This window comes from Zootoca vivipara, chromosome 5, assembly GCF_965207765.1.
Source record: "Zootoca vivipara chromosome 5, rZooViv2.hap1.1, whole genome shotgun sequence".
In the NCBI taxonomy this organism is placed as follows: Eukaryota; Metazoa; Chordata; class Lepidosauria; order Squamata; family Lacertidae; genus Zootoca; species Zootoca vivipara.
Window position 1 is genome coordinate 2,007,762 of NC_142588.1, and position 20,854 is coordinate 2,028,615.

General features: G+C 46.2%; 1 protein-coding gene across 2 annotated transcripts in view; it reads left to right on the plus strand.

Annotated features, from left to right (window-relative positions):
• The window catches only part of FBLN1 (fibulin 1), a 68,030-nt gene that overhangs the window by 33,727 nt on the left and 13,449 nt on the right, over positions 1-20,854 (plus strand). The window contains exons 15-16 of one of the 2 annotated variants that reach the window (XM_035137885.3): positions 16,102-16,244; positions 17,505-17,636. In XM_035137885.3, the coding sequence (XP_034993776.3) occupies positions 16,102-16,244; positions 17,505-17,636 (275 nt within the window). Of the gene's footprint in view, positions 1-7,364; positions 7,845-16,101; positions 16,245-17,504; positions 17,637-20,854 lie in introns of those variants that run through there. The other variant, XM_035137886.3, reaches the window with a different exon arrangement.

Sequence of the window (20,854 nt, forward strand, 5' to 3'; positions counted from 1 at the left end):
CACACAATGAGCAGCCTCCCTTTATGTACCCATTGATGAATGACACTTCTGTCGTGGCTGTGAATTCTGTAGCTTAACAACATGCTCCTTAAACTGAGATAAAATTGCAATCCTGGGACATGGACTGGCATGAGAAACAATGGATATGAAGATGACATATGTGGTCCATCTGTTATACCCGCCAAAGTAAGCTTTTGCCAATGTAATGTACTTGTCTGATTGTAGCTGCCTGCTTCTAAACATTTAATTCAAAAGCTGTTTGCTAAGAAAAGGTTAACAAGTATGGTTATTGGGAGAGTTTAAAGTAAGCAAGGCATGAGAGAGATACACAAACCCTTCATTTCTTGCCCGGTAGGAAAACCCTGGGACTGGATATGTATAGAATGCACTCAGATTTATTCAATGGACTCTGTCAGTTGTATGGTGCATTTCCTTGTAGCGAAGGCGTGAAGCACCCTGGCTGCATGGAAGAGACAACGAGTTGAAGTAGAATGCCCAGTGTCAATCAAACAACTAGAAAGTTACTGCACAGCACAAAGCCCTGATCCACTGGATCCAAAGTCCCCTGAGGGGTCTGATCCATATGCCTATCACCTAAGCCAACCTGGAGCTGGCATAGTGAAAGCAATGCAAGCACATGTTCTAATCTTCTACCCTGGCCAATGCAAGCCGGCAGGGCTTTCAGTGGAGCTCCGCTATTTACCACCTCTCCCACCTGAATTTCATAGGCTTTGCCTAATAATAATAATAATAATAATAATAATAATAATAATAATAATTATTTTATTTATACCCCGCCCATCTGGCTGGGTTTCCCCAGCCACTCTGGGCGGCTTCCAACAGAAAAATAAAACACAGTAATCTATTAAACATTAAAAGCAAGGGCGTAGCCAGGATCAAAACTAGGGGGGGGGCAAGCCAGGATCATTCAGGGGCGGGGCCACAAAGTGGGAACGTGGGCGGGGCTACAGGGCCAGCTGGCCTGACGACATCGTGGTGGCGGCAGCGGCGGCAGCGGCCACCTTGTGCTTCTGGGGCTGGCAACGGCGGCGGCTACCCTGCTTGGCTGGAGAGGACGGGAGGGTCGGGCAGGCAAGAGGGGGTGACAGGGTGGGCGAGGGCAAGGCAAGGCACGGCCGCAGTCACGACAGCTCCGAGGCGTTGCTGCATATCAGCATAATATTTCAACCATGTTGTGGGTTCAAGCCCCACATTGGGGAAAAATTCCTGCATTGCAGGGGGTTGGACTAGATGACCCTTGTGGTCCCTTCCGACTACAATTCTATGATTCTATTGATATATTGCCATAGCATATGCATCATTCTGCTTTCTTGAATTGTCCTACTCCTAGGCATAGCAGCCAACGCCTAGAGGCCTAGGTGCCTCCCCCCCCCAAATACTAGTAAATACCGTATGTGAAAGAGTCATCCCCCCCATGTTGATGGGCTTTCTATGTGGGGCTTATCTGCCCCCCCCATATTTTATTAAGAATGGAAGAGGGAGGGAAGGAAGAAATAGAGAGAGGGATAACTCATATTTGTGGGTGCCTCTGGGTGACGCTGTGATGCTGGAACTCTGCAGCAAGAGGACGGGAGGGTCGGGCAGGCGAGAGGGGGTGGCAGGGCGGGTGAGGGCGAGGGAAGGCACGGCCGCAGTCACGACAGCTCCGAGGCGTTGCTGCATATCAGCATAATATTTCAACCATGTTGTGGGTTCAAGCCCCACCTTGGGGGGAAAATCCTGCATTGCAGGGGGTTAGACTAGATGACCCTTGTGGTCCCTTCCGACTACAATTCCATGATTCTATTGATATATTACCATAGCATATGCATGATTCTGCTTTCTTGAATTGTCCTAGGCATAGCAGCCAACTCCTAGAGGCCTAGGTGCCGCCCCCCCCAAAGAAATTACTGGTAAATACTGTATTTTAAAGAGTCCTCCCCCCCCATGTTGATGGGCTTTCTATGTGGGGCTTATCTGCCCCCCCCCAGTATTTTATTGAGGATGGAAGAGGGAGGAAAGGAAGGAAGAAATAGAGAGAGGGATAACTCACATTTGTGGGTGCCTCTGGGTGACGCTGTGATGTACAGGAGCCTTGTAAGCAGCTTTCTCTCTGCTTGATTTACAGCAGGCACGTCCAACAGGTAGATTGTGATCTACCAGTAGATCACTGGATGTCTGTGGTAGATCACTGCTAGATCACTGGCACCCCTAAAAAAAGCTCACCCAAATTTTTCCTCCTCCCTAAAAAAAGCTGAACTATGACCTGAAGCCCTAAACAAAAATGGGCCTCCCTCTCTCCTAAAAGAAGCTCAACAAGTTTGACCTAAACCCCCCAAAACAGGGCTTCCCTTCCTTAGAAAAAAACTCAACAGCTTTGACCTGAACCCCCCAAAAGGGGGTAGATCACTCCCAGTTTTTAACTCTGTGAGTAGATCAGAGTCTCTTGGGAGGTGGCCACCCCTGATTTACAGTATACAGATGCAGGAGGAGGGGCAGACTGGAACACCAATGCTTTTTATAAACATCACTGTGTCTATCAAAGCTACAGCCCCCCCCTTCTTATTCACTTCCTTTTAGCCTTGCAGGGCCATCTTAGTCAAATTGAATCCTCTGCACCCTCATTAAATCGCCAATAGAACTGTTAATGCGATCCCTGAATGCCCATTAACAACTCCCACTGAATAACAATAGGGTGAATAGGGTGGACCTTGCCTGAAGGGATATTCTGCTCCATTGTCTTAACTGCTTAAGTACTGGTAGCCACTTTGCTTTATTTATTTGATGTGCTTTTGTTACAGCTGTGTTCCCGCCCCCAGCAAGTGGAGAGCTGCTCTTGCTAAAGCAAAGCCCTTTCCACTTCAGTTTTTGGAGGGGCAAAGTATTGGTTATGGTCTGTAAAATACAATAATTTTTTGCTTCTAGGGGGGGCAGCTGCCCCCTCCTGCCCCCCCTGTCTACACCCATGATTAAAAGCCTCCCTGAACAGGGCTGCCTTCAGATGTCTTCTAAAAGTCTGGTAGTTGTTTTCCTCTTTGACATCTGATGGGAGGGCATTCCACAGGGCAGGCGCCACCACCGAGAAGGCCCTCTGCCTAGTTCCCTGCAACTTTGCTTCACGCAACTGGACCTCAGTGCTGGACCTCAGTGTCCGGGCAGAGTGCCTATGCTCCGTATTAGCTTCAGATGCCCTCAGAGCAGAGACACCAGCTGGCGAGGACAATTGGGGGCAATGTCGTGTGTGTGACATCAGGACAAGCCTGAGGAGCTGAATGGAGAGGCTGCGTGGCTTCAATGGCCAGCGGCTCCTCCTCCTCCGCCAGCCCCTCCTCCTCTGCCTCTTGGAGCCCCCACTGGGGGGAGGCTGCTTTGACCCTCCTTCCCCTCCACAGTAGGGGGGGGGAGCTGGCCACTGAAGCCACACTCTGCTCAGCTCTGTGCTTCGCCTCAGCAAAATATTTGGGGGACCCCAAAGGGCTCTGCCCCCAGGAGCTGGCGCCTTAATCACATACCTCAATCTGATTGGCCAAGTCATGTCATGGTTGAGGGGAAGGAGGCATTCGGTTTGAGATAAGAAAGACACTGAGAACGGCAAAAGACATTGAGAACGGCAGTATGTCAGGGGTGCTGAGAGGCCCATTACAAAATGCTGTAGCAATGCCTGACACAAAGGAGGGCAGCCCTTGATGTGTGCATGTGACTGGAGCAGGGGGCAGCAACACTAACACATTTGCTTCCATTTGCACCACCTAAAATGTCAGGAGTAGCATGTGGGGGTTTGGGTGGGTGGGTGTGGAAAATTTGTGGAACTTGCCTGCCATTTCTGGTTACTGTGGTTGTAGAGAGACAAATGAGGTAAGTTTATCTAAAGGTGACATTGGCGCTGTGGTCTAAACCAGTGGTCCTCAACCCCCGGGCCACGGACCGGTACTGGATCAATTGGTACCAGGCCGCCCAAGGAACACTAAATAGAATTAAATCAAAACTATTAAATCAAAACAATCTAAATAAAATATAAACAATCAATGTCCCCCCTCAGCGGGCCGCAGTAAAATTATCAAACGTTGACTGGTCCGCGGCAATAAAAAGGTTGGGGAGCACTGGTCTAAACCACTGGGCCTCTTGGGCTTGCCAATCGGAACGTTGACGGTTTGAATCCCCACAACGGGGTGAGCTCCCGTTGCTCAGTCCCAGCTCCTGCCAACCTAGCAGTTCGAAAGCACACCAGTGCAAGTAGATAAGAAGGTACAGCTCTGGTGGGAAGGTAAACAGCGTTTCTGTGCGCTCTGGTTTCAATCACGGTGTTCAGTTGCACCAGAAGCAGTTTAGTCCTGCTGGCCACATGACCTGGAAAAACTGTCTGCGGACAAACACCGGCTCTCTCAGCCTGAAAGCGAGATGTGCGCCGCAACCCCATAGTTGCCTTTGACTGGACTTAACCATCCAGGGCTCTTTTATCTTTACCTTACCTTTTATACTATTTCATTTCATTTATTTCATACTATTTTATGTTCCTCATAAGACTTCAAGGTACTTGATACATCAGACTCTCAGTAGTCTGCCATTCAAACACTGACACGGCTCACAAACAATAAACTTCAACAGAGCTAAATTTGTGCTCTCTCTAAAGAGCAAGGAATTTGGCATTTTGGGTTAATTTTTGTTCTTTATAAATGACCCAATATTTAACATTTTTTTAAAAAAACATTCATGCTCTGTGGCTTGGAATCAAGCCAAGTATAATCATTGATTGCAGGGGGGGGAGTGTGTGTGTGTGTGTGTGTGTGTGTGTGTGTGTGTGTGTGTATATATATATATATATATATATATATATATATATATATATATATATATAATCCAACCCCAAATGGTAAACTAAATGATCAGAAATGAAACCCAAGAGTATTTCTTTTGCACCAACATTTATTTTTCAGGTTTCTGTGGCTAACACTACAACACAGTGCTGAAATAGTGCAAAAGAGCTCTTTAGAACTATTGTGATGCATGAAATCCTATCCTGCCTTTTTAGCTCAGCATTTGTTTCTCCCTCTTGGAAAACATCTACAGGGACATCTACAGACAGCCCATAGAATAGAGGCATGCTAGAGCTAGGCAGATTCCTTGGAGAATGTTGTGGGTTTGGACTCACTTTAGTACCGTAGCTTTAGTATGCTGTGCCCCCCAGTATTGAGGTTACATGTCCCCACGGCATACTTTACCTCTGCCCCTGCAAGTCAGAACAGTTGGCAACTGAGTCCAGAGGCCAGATTGGTCTTTCAGTGCTAGCTGCTTGGTGGACGACCTATGCCTGAACTTTGGTCTTTGAAACCAGCAGTATCCGCCAGATCCCTTTGTGGCTACAGGATGGAATCATTAGCACACATTTAAGTAAACACACAATGAAGTGTGTGGTGACTATATGGGGTCCCAAACAATAAGATAAGGAGATTGATGATTTCTAAACAATTCTAATTTGCCACAGGCATATCTGCTTCCAACAATATATTTCAGAATCAGCAGAATTTCATTCTACATTCCCCACCATTTTTGCTTTCCAGCATTATTCTAAATCACAGGAAAAGGGCAAGGGGTGTCTTTTTTTTGTTTCTTCAAGCCTATTCAGAAATATGGTATGGGGGTTCCCAGAAGCATCAGCATTGCACAGTCCCATCACCAAAGTTTGACTACATGGGCAAAGGAAGAGAGGAGATTTGTTTAAAAGCAGTATCATTTGAGCTATTTCAATGAGGATTACTACCCATTGGCGCTGTGGTTAAACCACAGAGCCCAGGGCTTGCCGATCAGAAGGTCGGCAGTTCGAATCCCCACAACGGGGTGAGCTCCCGTTGCTCGGTCCCAGCTCCTGCCAACCTAGCAGTTCGAAAGCACATCAAAGTGCAAGTAGATAAATAGGGACCGCTCTGGCGGGAAGGTAAACGGCGTTTCCGTACGCTGCTCTGGTTCGCCAGAAGCAGCTTTGTCATGCTGGCCACATGACCCGGAAGCTGTCTGCGGACAAACGCCGGCTCCCTCGGCCTATAGAGTGAGTTGAGCGCCGCAACCCCAGAGTCGGACACGACTGGACCTGATGGTCAGGGGCCCTTTACCTTTACCTTTTTACCCATTACTCTGGGAGTTAATCACTAGGTGTATGGGGGGGGGGAGAGGGAGGCAGTCAGGAACTGCCCCATAAGCTATACATTTTTAAGTTGTGTTTTAAAAAATTGCATCATGTTCTCGCAATGCTGTCAAGGCAGTTTTATTTTCCCAAAAATATCGCCCAATCTTAGGCCTCCATAAGCACTCCACCATTTGACCTGGAAGAAAGCCCCCTCTCTCTTTCATTCTATGGCCTGATTCCCATTGGAGTGGCAAACAGGATTTGTGGCCATACAACTTCAGAATGCATGACTGAATGTTCCTGTATGCTGGAAAAAAAAGAGAGAAATTCCTTCACATACGAATCTAGCATGTGAGGGGGAATGATAGATAGCCTCTAACACTAAGCTTTAGTGCAGATTGATTTGTTATTTTTTTATTGGGAAGCTGACATTCAATTACGTCTGACATGGTACAGCTCAGATCCAGGTTGATTCCTGCAAGTAGAATTAAGTGCGTAGGGCTAGTCAGCAGTTGCTCTAAGGGGAGGAAAAGACGTCCTACAGTCTTCCAGGTATTTCACTATGTAATATTATATTTGCTGCAGATGTGGGGAGACCTGCACCCATTTTGGGGGTTTCCCGGATTGAAGGCTTTCTTGCTTTTCTCCAAATACCTGAAACAAACAAACAAAAATCCTTCCAGCAGCACCTTAGAGACCAACTAAGTTTGTCATTGGTATGAGCTTTTGTGTGCATGCACACTTCTTCAGAAAGCATGCACACGAAAGCTCATACCTATGACAAGCTTAGTTGGTCTCTAAGGTGCTGCTGGAAGGAATTTTTTTATTTTGTTTTGACTACGTCAGACCAACACGGCTACCTACCTGTATCCAAATACCTGGAATGTCATACTCTCGATTTACCTGTGGAAGGAAGGAAAAGGGGCTGCAGCCAAGGAAAATGGAACACCCCACTTCAGAACACATTGCGTGAAGTTTCTGAGATGGGAGGGGTTCTGCATACCGCAATGAGGGATTTTCAAAGTTAGCCTGGAGCCAATGGAACTTGGCTCACTCTGCCCTGCTTATTAGGCTGTGCCAGTTCTATCGCGTAAAACTCTGCCACTGAGCTATGATTCCTCCTTAGTTTCATGGGTCAGTAGGTTACAAGTCAAGATACGCTTGGCTTCTCTGCTTTCCTTTCCTTTCTTCCTTAAGGAATGGTTGCTAATCCTCCTCCCTTGTCTTTTCACTTTTCTTGCAGTCGTTGCGACCGCTTGCCTTGTCACGAAAATATGGAATGCCAGAGCCTGCCCCTGAGAATAACTTCTTATCACCTCTTTTTTCCTACCAACACTCAAGTTCCCATTGATATTTTCCGCATGGGCCCCAGCAGTGCTGTCCCGGGGGATAAAATTCAGCTCTCCATCATCAGCGGGAATGAGGAGGGCTTTTTCACTACAAAAAAAGTGAGCAGCCGCAGCCACAGCCACGTAGTGTCCATGCAGAAGCAGATCACAGAGCCCAGAGACCTCCTCCTGACGATTCAGATGCAGCAATTCCGCCACGGAACCGTCAGCACCTTCATAGCCAAGCTGTTTATCTTTGTCTCTGCACAGCTTTGATTCCTCGCATGCCGCTGGCACCCACTGCAGTTTCTCTCTCCCCACCTCCCTTTCTCTCTCTCTTTGACTGTGGTTCCCTTCTTACCATTTTAAAAAATAAAGTTTGAGTGGTAAATCGCTTCCTGCATGCTGTGCATTTGCATTTTATTTGTCACCGCTCATTTTGCCGTAGCATTTTTAACATTCCTCTTTTCCTGTTTACTTCTCATTTAGATGAGCTCTGCATATGTCAGCTTTTGCTGACAGATGCTGAAGACAGGGCTAGGCAACAAGCAGTTAGGGTGGCATCAGGGGTGGGGGTGGGGGTGGGGCTCAGATCCTGTGTGCCCAACTGCCTGCATATCCCCTTTTATTGGGGCACTTTCGCTGCATTCTGCTGTAACATTCTGCTGCACTCTGCTGCTCCAGAGAAGCGGACATGGAGCAATGGATTCAAACTTCAAGAAAGAAGATTCTAACAGCCAAGCCACAGGCAAAGAGCTATTTCATTCTTCTCCACCAGCAGCGTAGCCTGGTTTTCTGGCACATGTGGTGCACATGTGTGCCAGGGGGGCAGAGCAGAGCAGGGCAGGGCAGGGTGTGTGTGTGAATGGAGTCCACCACACTGGGCGAGGCAAAGCGAGGGCGAAACTGGGATTGAAGGGTGCATGACTGTTGCATCCTTCTCACACTGCCCTACCAGCTCTTTGGGAGGCTGGGATCGCAGCCATTCAGATCAGATTCCATCCTTGCAAAGTGCCACAGGGCTGGCAGGGTGGCAAGAGGAGCCAAATGCACAGTGCCCCCTTAAAGAAGTGCCTGGGGCCATTGCCCTGGCAGCTCTCGTGCCCCCCCCCACTTTGCCCCTGTTCTCCAGGCACCCATGGGAAAAGCAACCATTCTCTCTTGTATTGAACCACTTCAGCACCAACCAAGACATCGGCAAAGAGCTCTTAGCCACACTGTTCCTCAGCCAGTTTCCCAAGACACAGGCAAAGGAGAATGAGTAGCTAAGGCATGGTGTGCTCTCTCTCTCTCTCTCTCTCTCTCTCTCTCTCTCTCTCTCTCTCTCTCTCTCTCTCTCTCTGTGTGTGTGTGTGTGTGTGTGTGTGTGTGTGTGTAAACCTTACGAGTGTCTCATCCTGGGTGGGAGGATGTCAGTTGGCAAATCCAGTATTGCTGACCTTTCAGTCTTTACTAAGTTGAAAATGAGTTGTTGACTTCGACTGTAAGGCAGGCCTGGAGAAGTTCAGAAGTGTGTGTCGTTTCTAGATTGAGTGGACTTGTTTTCACAGAAAGATTCAAGTGTGGGAACTACTGTATAGTTAAAATGCCGTAGGGCAACCCAGAGTTCATCATGGCACATATAGGAGTGTTAAAGGCTTCCATGGACTTTTGCCCTGTATGAAGTAACTGGGCTTTCTCTGTTGCCCCAGTCACACTCTTGGGGGCAGCTGATGAGCCTGATCTGGACAAGAGACTATTAGGGTGCTGGGTGACTCTCCCAAAGTAGTCAAAATCTGTTCCTGAATTATTTTAGGTCCCCTTTAAATCCTATGGCTGACTTTGCCTAAGGTGAAATGCTAAAATCTGATTGGAATCCACCTTCAACAGAACATATCATTTCCTCTTTATAATGACCACAACATAAGGGGAAAACTATGCAGAAGCTTTGTTGGAATCAAAGTGGTTCGTGCAGGGCACAGGTGTGATGGAGAACTTTCCTGAATATTCTGGACATTTCTTAAGAAGAGAACTTTTGTGCCAGCTTTTTATCATTTATGCATAGTGTCTAACTTACTGGCAATTCTTGGACCTCTTGCACACCTGGCTATGCCCCATCAAATGTAACCATTCACCTAGCAAGTGCTTCAAAGCATGTCTAATGAGTTGGCACTGTTCTATTTATGTCTGCACCCAAATCCATTAATGTTTTAGGACTTGTTGTAGTAGTATTTGCATGGCATTCTGTTAAGGAGGTTTGATGTACAGAGCACAAGTTCTTGGCACATTCTTAAAGGGGGATGTTTTCAATATTTCCACAGGCTAAATCCTACAAAATTATGTGCACTATAGTCAGGATACCCCATGTGCCAAAGAAATCAAAGCTATATAGTGAGAGAGAACATCATGCAGTTCAATGACATATACTCTTTGAATGGGGTAAACTGGATTGCAGTTTTTGAGTTTTCACCATTCTGCCCTTAAAACCTTTCAGTTATAAACGCTATTGTTAAACAATACCCATCCTGTATGTATCTCCAGGCTGCTTTGACTGAGCCATGTAGATCAAGGTTACCCGTTTCCCGGTGACAGTCCCCAGATTTACAAATCAATCCCCTGCCAAAACTGAAGTTGAAAAGTGTCCCCAGATTCATTGGAAAAAATCTGGTAACCTTAATGTAGCTAAATTCAAACACTTCTGTTACTTGGGCCAAATCAGGACCATACATTAAACTGGACATCTTCAGTGTGGACCAAGAGGACTACTTCGGCCCAAGTTCAGCAGAAAGGTTCTATCAAGTGTCCTAAAAAGTATTGAAAATATAACAGAATGAAGTCTATAAAGTGCATCCACAGTTCAGAGGAGAGCAGACTATACTATAGGCACTCAGCTGCTTGTGTCTGCAGTCACGACCACTTCGCAAGTGCTACATAATGTTTAAAGGTAAAGGTAAAGGGACCCCTGACCATTAGGTCCAGTCATGACCGACTCTGGGGTTGCGCGCTCATCTCGCATTATTGGCCGAGGGAGCCGGTGTATAGCTTCCAGGTCATGTGGCCAGCATGACAAAGCCGCTTCTGGCAAACCAGAGCAGCACATGGAAACGCCGTTTACCTTCCCGCTGTAACGGTTCCTATTTATCTACTTGCATTTTGACGTGCTTTCGAACTGCTAGGTTGGCAGGATCTGGGACCAAGCAACGGGAGCTCACCCCGTCACAGGGATTCGAACCGCTGACCTTCTGATCAGCAAGCCCTAGGCTCAGTGGTTTAACCACATCGCCACCTGGGTCCCACTGATAATGTTTATTCTCCACTTAATCCTTCAGTGTGGCAGCACCTCCACTTTGAAACTCTCTGCCAATTGATGTTAAGCAGGTGCCTTCATTGTATTTTTTCCCTAGCACCTGGCAGATTTTTTTTTGGCAAGTCTACCCAGAATGCAAATTTGACATGTATTTTAATGTGTAATTTTATTTCATAATTCTATATTTTGAAATATTTTAGGTCAACTTGTTTTCAGGATATGAGTTGACTGATAATTTTTACGCATATTTCATGTAAACCGCTTAGAGGTTTGGATGATTAAGTAGCATATAAATCCTGTTAAATAAATATTACATGTTTATGTGCATCACAGAGACTCTGCCCTCTAATCCCGTGAGCAGCCAGAAACATGCCAGGGAGGCAAACTGCTGCCTCAGCACTAGCCTGGCTGCTTCAGTTTCTGTTCTGTTCCAGCTCCCACTTTGCTGTGAATCATAGACAGGAGTTCTCTCAGGATTACAAGCCAAAGAGTTTGGGTGGGAGAAAAAAGAGGGCTTGCTTGGCCTCTCCCCAATGGCGGAGCTTCATGTTCCAGCACCCAGGGGGTGGGAGAGCAAGCGGGGTCGGATTGCGCTGCTGGAGGGGTGCGCTCCCCTCGCCCTCCTCTTCCTCTGCCAGTGCCTCCCCCCCCCCGTCCTTCTTGTGTTGCTTCTGCTTCACTGTCGCTGCCTTTTGCTTCCCACCATATTTATGGGATTCCATGGGATGCCTATGTGGTATGATGCCAGATAATCCTCAGGCACATGGCTCCACATCTCACAAACTCTCAATATTCTCTCCCTTCCCCCCCCCTCTCACACACCCAAAATAATTCCTCTCCGCCTACTTTTTTAATTGTATGCATAATAAACATTTTTAGTGATTGCAATAAATGCATCTGCAAACATGTCTAGCATACTTGTCCGGCAGCCAGAAGTGGCCAAAGCTCATTGTGGACTGCACAGTCCTTTGCAAATACAGGCCCTTTAGCTCCAAGGACAATATGCGCCCATGGATATGTGGTTACAGGTTCATTGCACGGTCAACTGTACCGAGGCCTCAGCAAGCCAGTAGCAAAAAACTAAAGCTTAGATTGGCTTCAAAGTCTTTAAACGTAGCCTTATTTGAGCTACAAAATGAGGAATGCAAGATTTTGGCCCAGTGCCTTGCAAAATTCTGATGCATTCTAGTATATTATTGAGTGCCTGTATTAATCTATTTGCCTTTAAAAACACACTGCAGTCCAGATTAAATCATATCAGATGGATAATTCTATGTTGCATCTAACTGGAACATTTAAATAGATATAATTATATAGCACCATTGGGGGCCCTGTCTGGATGAGAATGAAAACATGATTCCTCGCTTGAAAGATTTAACAAATTCAATGGAAAAGATACTCCCCTCCCCCCCCCAAAAAAGTAGCAAGCAGAAGTTCAGAACAGGAAAGAAAAATATTGGAATGTGCCATGTTCCAAAACAGAAAATATTAAAATCAAGATTGAACCATCCTTTAGCGGAAGGACAAGGTCCATTTGTACATTGCTGGAGTAGAAGAGGCAGCTTATCTGCATAACTGGATCTCATCTTATCTGTAAGGAGGCGCCAAGTGGTTGAAGTGGTTCCTTATTATTTTAATTGTAAATTTGCAGTTGGTTTTTAAAATGCTTTCATTCCATATGCCACGTGGGGAAGGCAGCTTAGAAGTCTCTTAAGCAATCCACATGGGGAGAACTTTTTATCCTTCTCTAAAAATAGCAGGTAATCCAAGGAAGCTGAATATATAGGAAAAGTCAAGGCAAACAAGGGACCCAGGTGGCGCTGTGGTTAAACCACTGAGCCTAGGGCTTGCTGATCAGAAGGTCAGCGGTTCGAATCCCTGTGACGGGGTGAGCTCCCGTTGCTTGGTCCCAGCTCCTGCCAACCTAGCAGTTCGAAAGCACGTCAAAATGCAAGTAGATAAATAGGAACCGCTACAGCGGGAAGGTAAATGGCGTTTCCATGTGCTGCTCTGGTTCGCCAGAAGTGGCTTTGTCATGCTGGCCACATGACCTGGAAGCTGTACGCCGGCTCCCTCGGCCAATAATGCGAGATGAGCGCGCAACCCCAGAGTCGGTCACGACTGGACCTAATGGTCAGGGGTCCCTTTACCTTTACCTTTACCAAGGCAAACAAAGGGAGCCTCCCCCCCCCCAGTGCATGGACTGGAATATGCTGCCACAGATTTAAAAGGGAGGTAGACAGAACCATGGAGGAAAAGCCTATCTGTGGCTGCACTGGAGGCAGGATGCCTCCAATTGGTGTGGAACATGTGAGGACATTCAGGTACAGTGGTACCTCTAGTTATGAACTTAATTTGTTCCGGAGGTCCGTTCTTAACCTGAAACTGTTCTTAACTAGATACGTGCTTTCACTAATGGGGCCTCTTGCTGTTGCTGTGCTGTCCGTTCTCATCCTGGAGCAAAGTTCTCAACTCGAGGTAACCCTTCCAGGTTAGCGGAGTTTGTAACCCGAGGCATTTGTAACTCGAGGTGCCACTTTATTGCAAATGGGCTTTGCACAGGTATCTGGATTGACCACTGCGAGAACAGGATGCTGGACTAAATGGGCCATCGGCCTGATCTAGCAGCCAGGCTCTTATATTCTTACATGTTTATACCAGGCCTGGCCAGCCCAGAGGTTGAAGACTGCCTGCTATTTACAGGGGTTGATGTTGCCTAGCTTTTCCCCTTTCTGGTCCAAAAGGAAGGGCTAAAGTTAGCAGCCTCATACGCTATACTCTTTTACTAGGCTGGGCTATGGCTTCTCCACATGAGGCCCCCTCAACCCTGGTTTCTTCCACTTACTGATGCTGCATACCCTCCAAGATTCCTCAGATGAAAATAGGGACATTTCTCACTCCCCTGCACTGACCCTCCTCAACCCCCCCATTGTTTGTGCCCTCCCCCCGCAGAGCATTTCCACCACAGCTACACCAATGGGACACAGCGCACGCATCCTCCACCCCCCTGAGAAAACCCCTTAGTCCCAGTTTTATTTTATTCTTTGGTAAATTTACAAAAAGAAAAACACACACTAATAAATAAATTCTAGGTAGCAGCAGCATCTCCTCCTCCTCTCCGGCTTTCCAGCAGTCACTTTAAAATGGCTTTTGTAATTCCACAACACTTGGAGGGGAGGGTACAGCCATCTTCTATTTGTTTCTTGCAAACCCAGTTCAAGCTATACTGGATTTATTTATTTTTGGCGGCAAACTGGATTTGACTTGCTCAGATCTGAGCAAGTGTTGAACTGCAAAACTCGTTCAATATAGCAGAAAACCATTGGTGGTTTTGGGGGGTGGGAGTGGATGTGCCTTGAATTCAGTTTTAAAATTGTTCATGAGAATCCACCCTAAGTAGTTTTTCAGACAAATTGGCTTTAGTTTATGGATTAATAATGCTGGCAACATTTAAAAAAAGATCTGTTCTGATGGTGCAGGTGTGGGAATGGAAATTTAAATGAAATGGTTGCCTATTAGTCATGCAGCCAATTCATTCTCCTTGGCTCCCTGCTAATACTTGCTCAGTTGTTAATTTCTTACGCTACCTACAACATTAGCTGGAAAGAGTTCAACTTGTATACAAAGGAGTTAGATAAAATCGGCAGCTAAAACCCCAGAGCAACCTCAGAAGCACCCCCCTTCCCAGTCAAAGCACAATTTCATTTCACATGGTTTCCAACTCCAACCTTTCCCCCAAACTTTAGTTATGGATCCTTTGAAGAAATGATTGCTTCCTGCTGGTATTCAGCCATGACCATTTTTTTTAAGCCTCAATAAATAACAAAATGCTATCTTACTCTCATCTTGCCACTGGTCCAGGGATGATTGTTGCCAAGTCCAAAACACTGAAACCGTTCTGAGCAGAAAAAGTAGGGAAATGGTTTCAGTCTATTTTTGTTGTTGTTCCATAATTCGACAGTTCTATACATAGCTTTATTCTATTTATATTTTATAGTTCACCTTCTCCCAAGGGATCAGGGAGTTACGGTAGCATAAAGTATCAAAAGAGTTCCTAGTCCAAAAACTCATTACTTGAACATAGCAAAGCCCTCTCTCTTGGTCTTCACCAAACTGCAGGTCTTCATAAACTGTCCAGTCCGACTGGTAAAGGGTAAAGGTAAAGGGGCTCCTGACCATCAGGTCCAGTCGTGTCCGACTCTGGGGTTGTGGCGCTCATTTCGCTCTATAGGCCGAGGGAGCCGGCGTTTGTCCGCAGACAGCTTCCGGGTCATGTGGCCAGCATGACAAAGCTGCTTCTGGCGAACCAGAGCAGCGCACGGAAACGCCGTTTACCTTCCCGCCAGAGCGGTCCCTATTTATCTACTTGCACTTTGATGTGCTTTCGAACTGCTAGGTTGGCAGGAGCTGGGACCGAGCAACGGGAGCTCACCCCGTTGTGGGGATTCGAACTGCCGACCTTCTGATCGGCAAGCCCTAGGCTCTGTGGTTTAACCACAGCGCCAATGGGTAGTAATCCTCATTGAAATAGCTCAAATGATACTGCTTTTAAACAAATCTCCTCTCTTCCTTTGCCCATGTAGTCAAACTTTGGTGATGGGACTGTGCAATGCTGATGCTTCTGGGAACCCCCATACCATATTTCTGAATAGGCTTGAAGAAACAAAAAAAAGACACCCCTTGCCCTTTTCCTGTGATTTAGAATAATGCTGGAAAGCAAAAATGGTGGGGAATGTAGAATGAAATTCTGCTGATTCTGAAATATATTGTTGGAAGCAGATATGCCTGTGGCAGGAGCTGGGACCGAGCAACGGGAGCTCACCCCGTTGCAGGGATTCGAACTGCCGGCCTTCTGATCAGCAAGCCCTAGATTCTGTGGTTTAACCCACAGCGCCACCTGGGTCCCTAGTCCAACTGGTGGCAGTTGCCAACTTCAGATTTCAAAAATTCTGCCACTGGCAGGCTCCAATAGGCGTACGGGGAATAAAGAAAGCTTTGTGTCATCTCCCAGGGCTGGTGTTGCTGCTCTATATGGTGGACTCAGCCTGTGCTGGATTCTGGTGCATGGTGAAGAATCTGTCCAGAGCAATTTATTTAAACAATTTTTGTGACTTGTAGCTTTTCAGACCCAGTGGTAGTTGCATCTACCCAAGTTGCCTTTAGAATTAGTCCAGTGTAAGATGGGTGTCTGAAACATCGATCAGACCCCAGAGGCTAGGAAAAATACACATATGCATACTGTTTCACAGTAAGATCAGGATCAAAAATAAGAATTTCCATCTTCACTGCACTTTGCTTGTTTGATCCTTGCAATGCAACACAACTGAATTTATGCTCCATCTTTGTCTTTCCCTTCTCTCCCTCAGAGTCAGGCATGAGAAGACAGATACTGTTCGCTGCATTAAGTCCTGCCGACCGAATGACGTCAAGTGCATGTTGGATCCAGTTCACACCATTTCCCACACGGTCATTTCACTGCCCACATTCAGGGAATTCACGAGGCCTGAAGGTAAACACTTTCCCTCACTCTGTAGAAGTAGCCTATGGTATAAACATCCCAGACGCTCCACCTACAGAAAGAATTGCTACGAGCCGAATGCATAGCAAGGGTGAGAGTGGGTCTTGTCATCTGGGCAGCCCAGGACCTCCAGACCCATTGCTACATTTGCGCCCCAGAGAGGCCCCCCCCCAATGCCCATGATGCCAGAACGTAACACAGCAGTCATATAGCAAGGGGCATATGCCTAAATTGCTTCCTTATTTTACTTCAGGTATTAATATACAGTGGTACCTCGGTTTATGAACTCAATTGGTTCCGGAAGTCTGTTCATAAACTGAAGCGTTCATAAACTGAAGCAAACTTTCCCATTGAAAGTAATGGAAAGTGGATTAATCCATTCCAGACGGGTCCGCGGAGTACTCAACCTGAAGCGTACTTAACCCGAAGCGTGGGTGTAATTGGTTCCGGAAGTCTGTTCATAAACTGAAGCGTTCATAAACTGAAGCGAACTTTCCCATTGAAAGTAATGGAAAGTGAATTAATCCGTTCCAGAGGGTCCACGGCGTTCGTAAACCGAAAATTCATAAACTGAGGTGTTCGTAAACCGAGGTTCCACTGTACTTCTTTTCAGGCAGGCTTCAAAAAGCGATTTACACAATAATATTACAAAAATAAGTATCAATGAAATGGAAAAAAATTGTTGCATAAGTTGTCAAATAAATTTGAAAAGCCAATGAATAGGCTGTAATGGCTTTTTCTCCCCTCCCCTCGGGGCAAGATGGTTCTGCAGAGTTGCAGATGATGGGAGCGAGGGAATTAACTAACACACCTGTGCAGAATAAAAAAATTCCTTCCAGTAGCACCTTAGAGACCAACTAAGTTTGGTATGGCCAATGACAAACTTGGTCTCTAAGGTGCTACTGGAAGGAAAATTTTTTATTTTGTTTCGACGTCAGACCAACACGGCTACCTACGTGTAACTACACCTGTGCAGGTTCTAGGCTGCAGGATGAGGGCCTGCCATTCCAGGTTCTTGGTACTCCTGTTGCAGTATTAAGTCACTGGCAAATGCAACTCCCCCCCCCGCCCCCCCCAGCAAGGCTTTTCCCTAAGTCTCATGAAGGATAAGACAACCTGAAGTATCATCTTGCTTTCTTATTTCTCTGCTTTAACTTTCCTGATTTGCAATTGCTGAATAGGTTGCACTGTACTGATTTAAACGTTTTTCTATTGCCATTTTTGGCTTACTTCCCATATCTTTCTCCATAGAGATTATTTTCCTTCGTGCCATCACGCCAGCATACCCAGGCAACCAGGCAGACATCATATTTGACATCACCGAAGGAAATCTACGGGATTCTTTTGACATCATCAAGCGCTACATGGATGGCATCACTGTGGGTGAGGAAAAAGTTCTCCTCTTATTATTGAACTCAAGGGAATAATCAGTAAACATTGGCTTATTTCATCATTTATTAATTTTTATTTATTATCACTATATACACCTAACCTTTAGGGTTACAAATCATACAAGGCATCTTACAAGCAAATTAAAGATATAAAAATGAAATCACAATATCAAATCAAATGCTACTTTTTGCCTCCCCTGTTTGAAAAACAGTGATATTTTTCTGCTCAGTGCCACCAAGTGAATGTATGGAGTGCACAGGAAAGTATTTTTATGCTGTATATATATGTGTGTGTATATATAATGTGTGTGTGTGTGTGTCTGTGTCTGTGTGTGTGCGCGCACACACACACACACCCCTACCTCTTAATTGTGTATACCACACTTCATCCATAGATCTCAGGGCGGTTCACAGCATAAAGATACAAGATAAAAACACAAAACAGACAATAAAGACAAGAACAAGAGTGAAACAGCAACCCTCCCTAAGCGGCTTCAATGCACATATCTACTGAATGTGACTATTCCTACGAACGTTGTCGCTGCTGCTGTTGTTATCTGGGCAGACCAGGCTGCTATTTTGTGCACATTGCAAGCGTTGGGCTAGGTATCTTGGTTATGGTCAGATAACAAGAGTCCTTCTGTATTTTTGCTTTGAACTTATATGGATATTAGTTTCTTAAATAAATATTGCTACCGTAGAAGCTGCACTGGGCTGAAATAGCAGCCACACATAAGATAGAGAGGCACCTTTTGTAGCTCAGCCTGAAGGTGGCGCTGTTGGCTTTACTGTCTTGTACAGTAGCAACTCAAATCCTTGTAACATAAATCTAGGTTTATTTCATAATTTATCGAGCAGAAATGTGAGGCTGCATACCAAGAGGCAACATGTTAATGCAGGCTTATAAGCTTCCAGGTCTTAAACAGAGTTTGTTGATGAAAACGACAGTTAAATAACTGGGGGGGGGTTGTTTTGTGTTCACGATGAAGATTATGTAAAAATGGTGGACGGGGTTGTTTGCTTTCCTTATTTATATGCCACTGGCCTGTTTGGTTTTTTGCTGTGATGGGTGGGAACCTTTATTGTATTGTGGTCGTTGGAAGGACTTGTGGGTGCTCCCGGAGAAGAAGGCATTTTTCTCTGTGACCTGAACATTCTCTGTCAGGCTTCCCTCCCTTCACCGAGAGAACCCACAAGCCCAGTGCCTTAGCTTTTCCCACAGAAGCGAATGGCAACCAGTCGCTTAAACAGGGTAAAAAAGGGCTCCACTCAGGATGCCAATCCCTATGCTTTGCCATCCCAAAGCTTTGGAAACCACGCCTGTGTTATCTGCATGGCTCCACCTTCAGTTCTGTTTGCAGAGCAGCTGGTGGCCCTCCAGGCTCAGGAATTGTAGCCCAACATCTGGAGGGGCACCAGGTTGGGCAACGCTGGGCTACAGCTCGAAACTTTTAGTCACTGTTTAAAAATTGCCCCACATTTCTGTCCAAAATTTGATATCCACTGTAGCTGACAACAAACGGAATAAAGCAGACAGAAAAACTATACAGTAGTAAGGATCATAGCCGTCAATTCCCAGATTGAAAAATAAGGGATCACCAGCGGTGCGGCACCGGAAGTCGCTTCTACGCATGCGTAGAAGCGACTTCCGGTGCTGGCGCTGCCCAATTTCAGGTGCCCAGACATGGGCAGAGTGGCACCCGAAATCAGTTCTGCGCATGTCCAGACATGCGCAGAAGGAGCCTCCATGGCCGGTAGGAGCTGCTTTCTAAATCCGGGGGATTCACGGGATTTTTTTCAATTCGGGATAACACCGGGAAATGAGTTTAAATACGGGGGTTTCCCGCGAAAAACGGGAGACTTGACAGCTATGGTAAGGATCAAAGGACCAAATTCTCCAAAACTCTCCTGAGCTGCCAGCCAGGAAAAGAAGCAAAGATGCCAATAGCTGTCCTCCTTCCCTGGGAAGCACAACAGAGGTGCAGCTAGAGACTGAAAAGGCACTTTCATGCATGGCTGTCTGGCAAATTTCAGTCAGCAGCAGGAGAAGATTATCAGATCTCTGATGTTGAGGGCAAGAGAAGCACCTGGGGCGGGAAGAGGCAGTCCTCGCATCTTGAGTAGTTCTTTTTATCTGCATTAACCACTATAAATGGCACCAAGGCACCTACACAAGTTGAAAATAATCAGCTTCTTCAGGTGACCTGTTTACAGAGCCTTTATCCTGATTTTATGCAGCAGTTATACAATGCCTGCTGTTTATTGAGCATCCATTCCAATTGGTTTGTTGGGAGAGTATACATTTCCCCATCAACCAATCATTTCCCCACACATTTTAATGCATTTCCTCCCCACTTTCCTAACTGTGAAAGGTGGTGGTTTAATCCACTTTAATTGCACAAACCGATATTTCCAGAATGCAATTGAATTCTTCCTGGAAAACAGTAACAACCTCCAGGGGACCCTTGTACTTAAGAGTTACTAAAAGCCAACAATAAAAAGCAGCAGCCCGTTGAGTGAAAAGTGCCCCACAAGCCAGATCAGTCCGCATGAAACATCCTTAGAACGCAAATGTCTTAGCCTGATGGCAAAATACCGGTTCTGTTCAAGGGCGGCTGCAGGGGAGCAGGAGAGATTGGTTTCCTTGGGGAGTGCATTCCACAATGTGGATGCCACTTTGAAGAATGGACACTCTGTGCCCTCGTCGTCGAGCTCCCCTTGTTGAAAGAGGGAAAACAAAGAGGAGCTTTGTGAGCACAGATGACTATCATACCATTGGTTTACAATACATACCGATATGTAAACAGACATTTCAGGTTCTGTCTCATTGCTTTTCTGCTGTATGAGGATCACTTTTTGGTACTTTTGCTTAAATGGCTCGATCACTCTGCCCTGACAAGCTCCCCTTCCAGCTGGGGTCGCCAGGTCTCCCAAGCTCTGATGGTTAAAGTTCTGGAGCCTAACTAGGGAAGAAGGGGTGCAGCACAGCAAATGGCCGGAGATATAATCTGTGGGATCAGAGGGCGAAACCCCACCACAATTAGGGGCTCAGAGCAGAGCCTGATGGAAATGAGGTAGTAGATAGGGAATGCCTATACAACTATGGCTGCCAATATTATCTGTCTGGGTCCCACCCCCACCCCCCACATATTCTAAGCTTTGGCACAGAAAACCGTTTCTGGGGCTAAGCCCTGGTGAATTTTGGCTGTG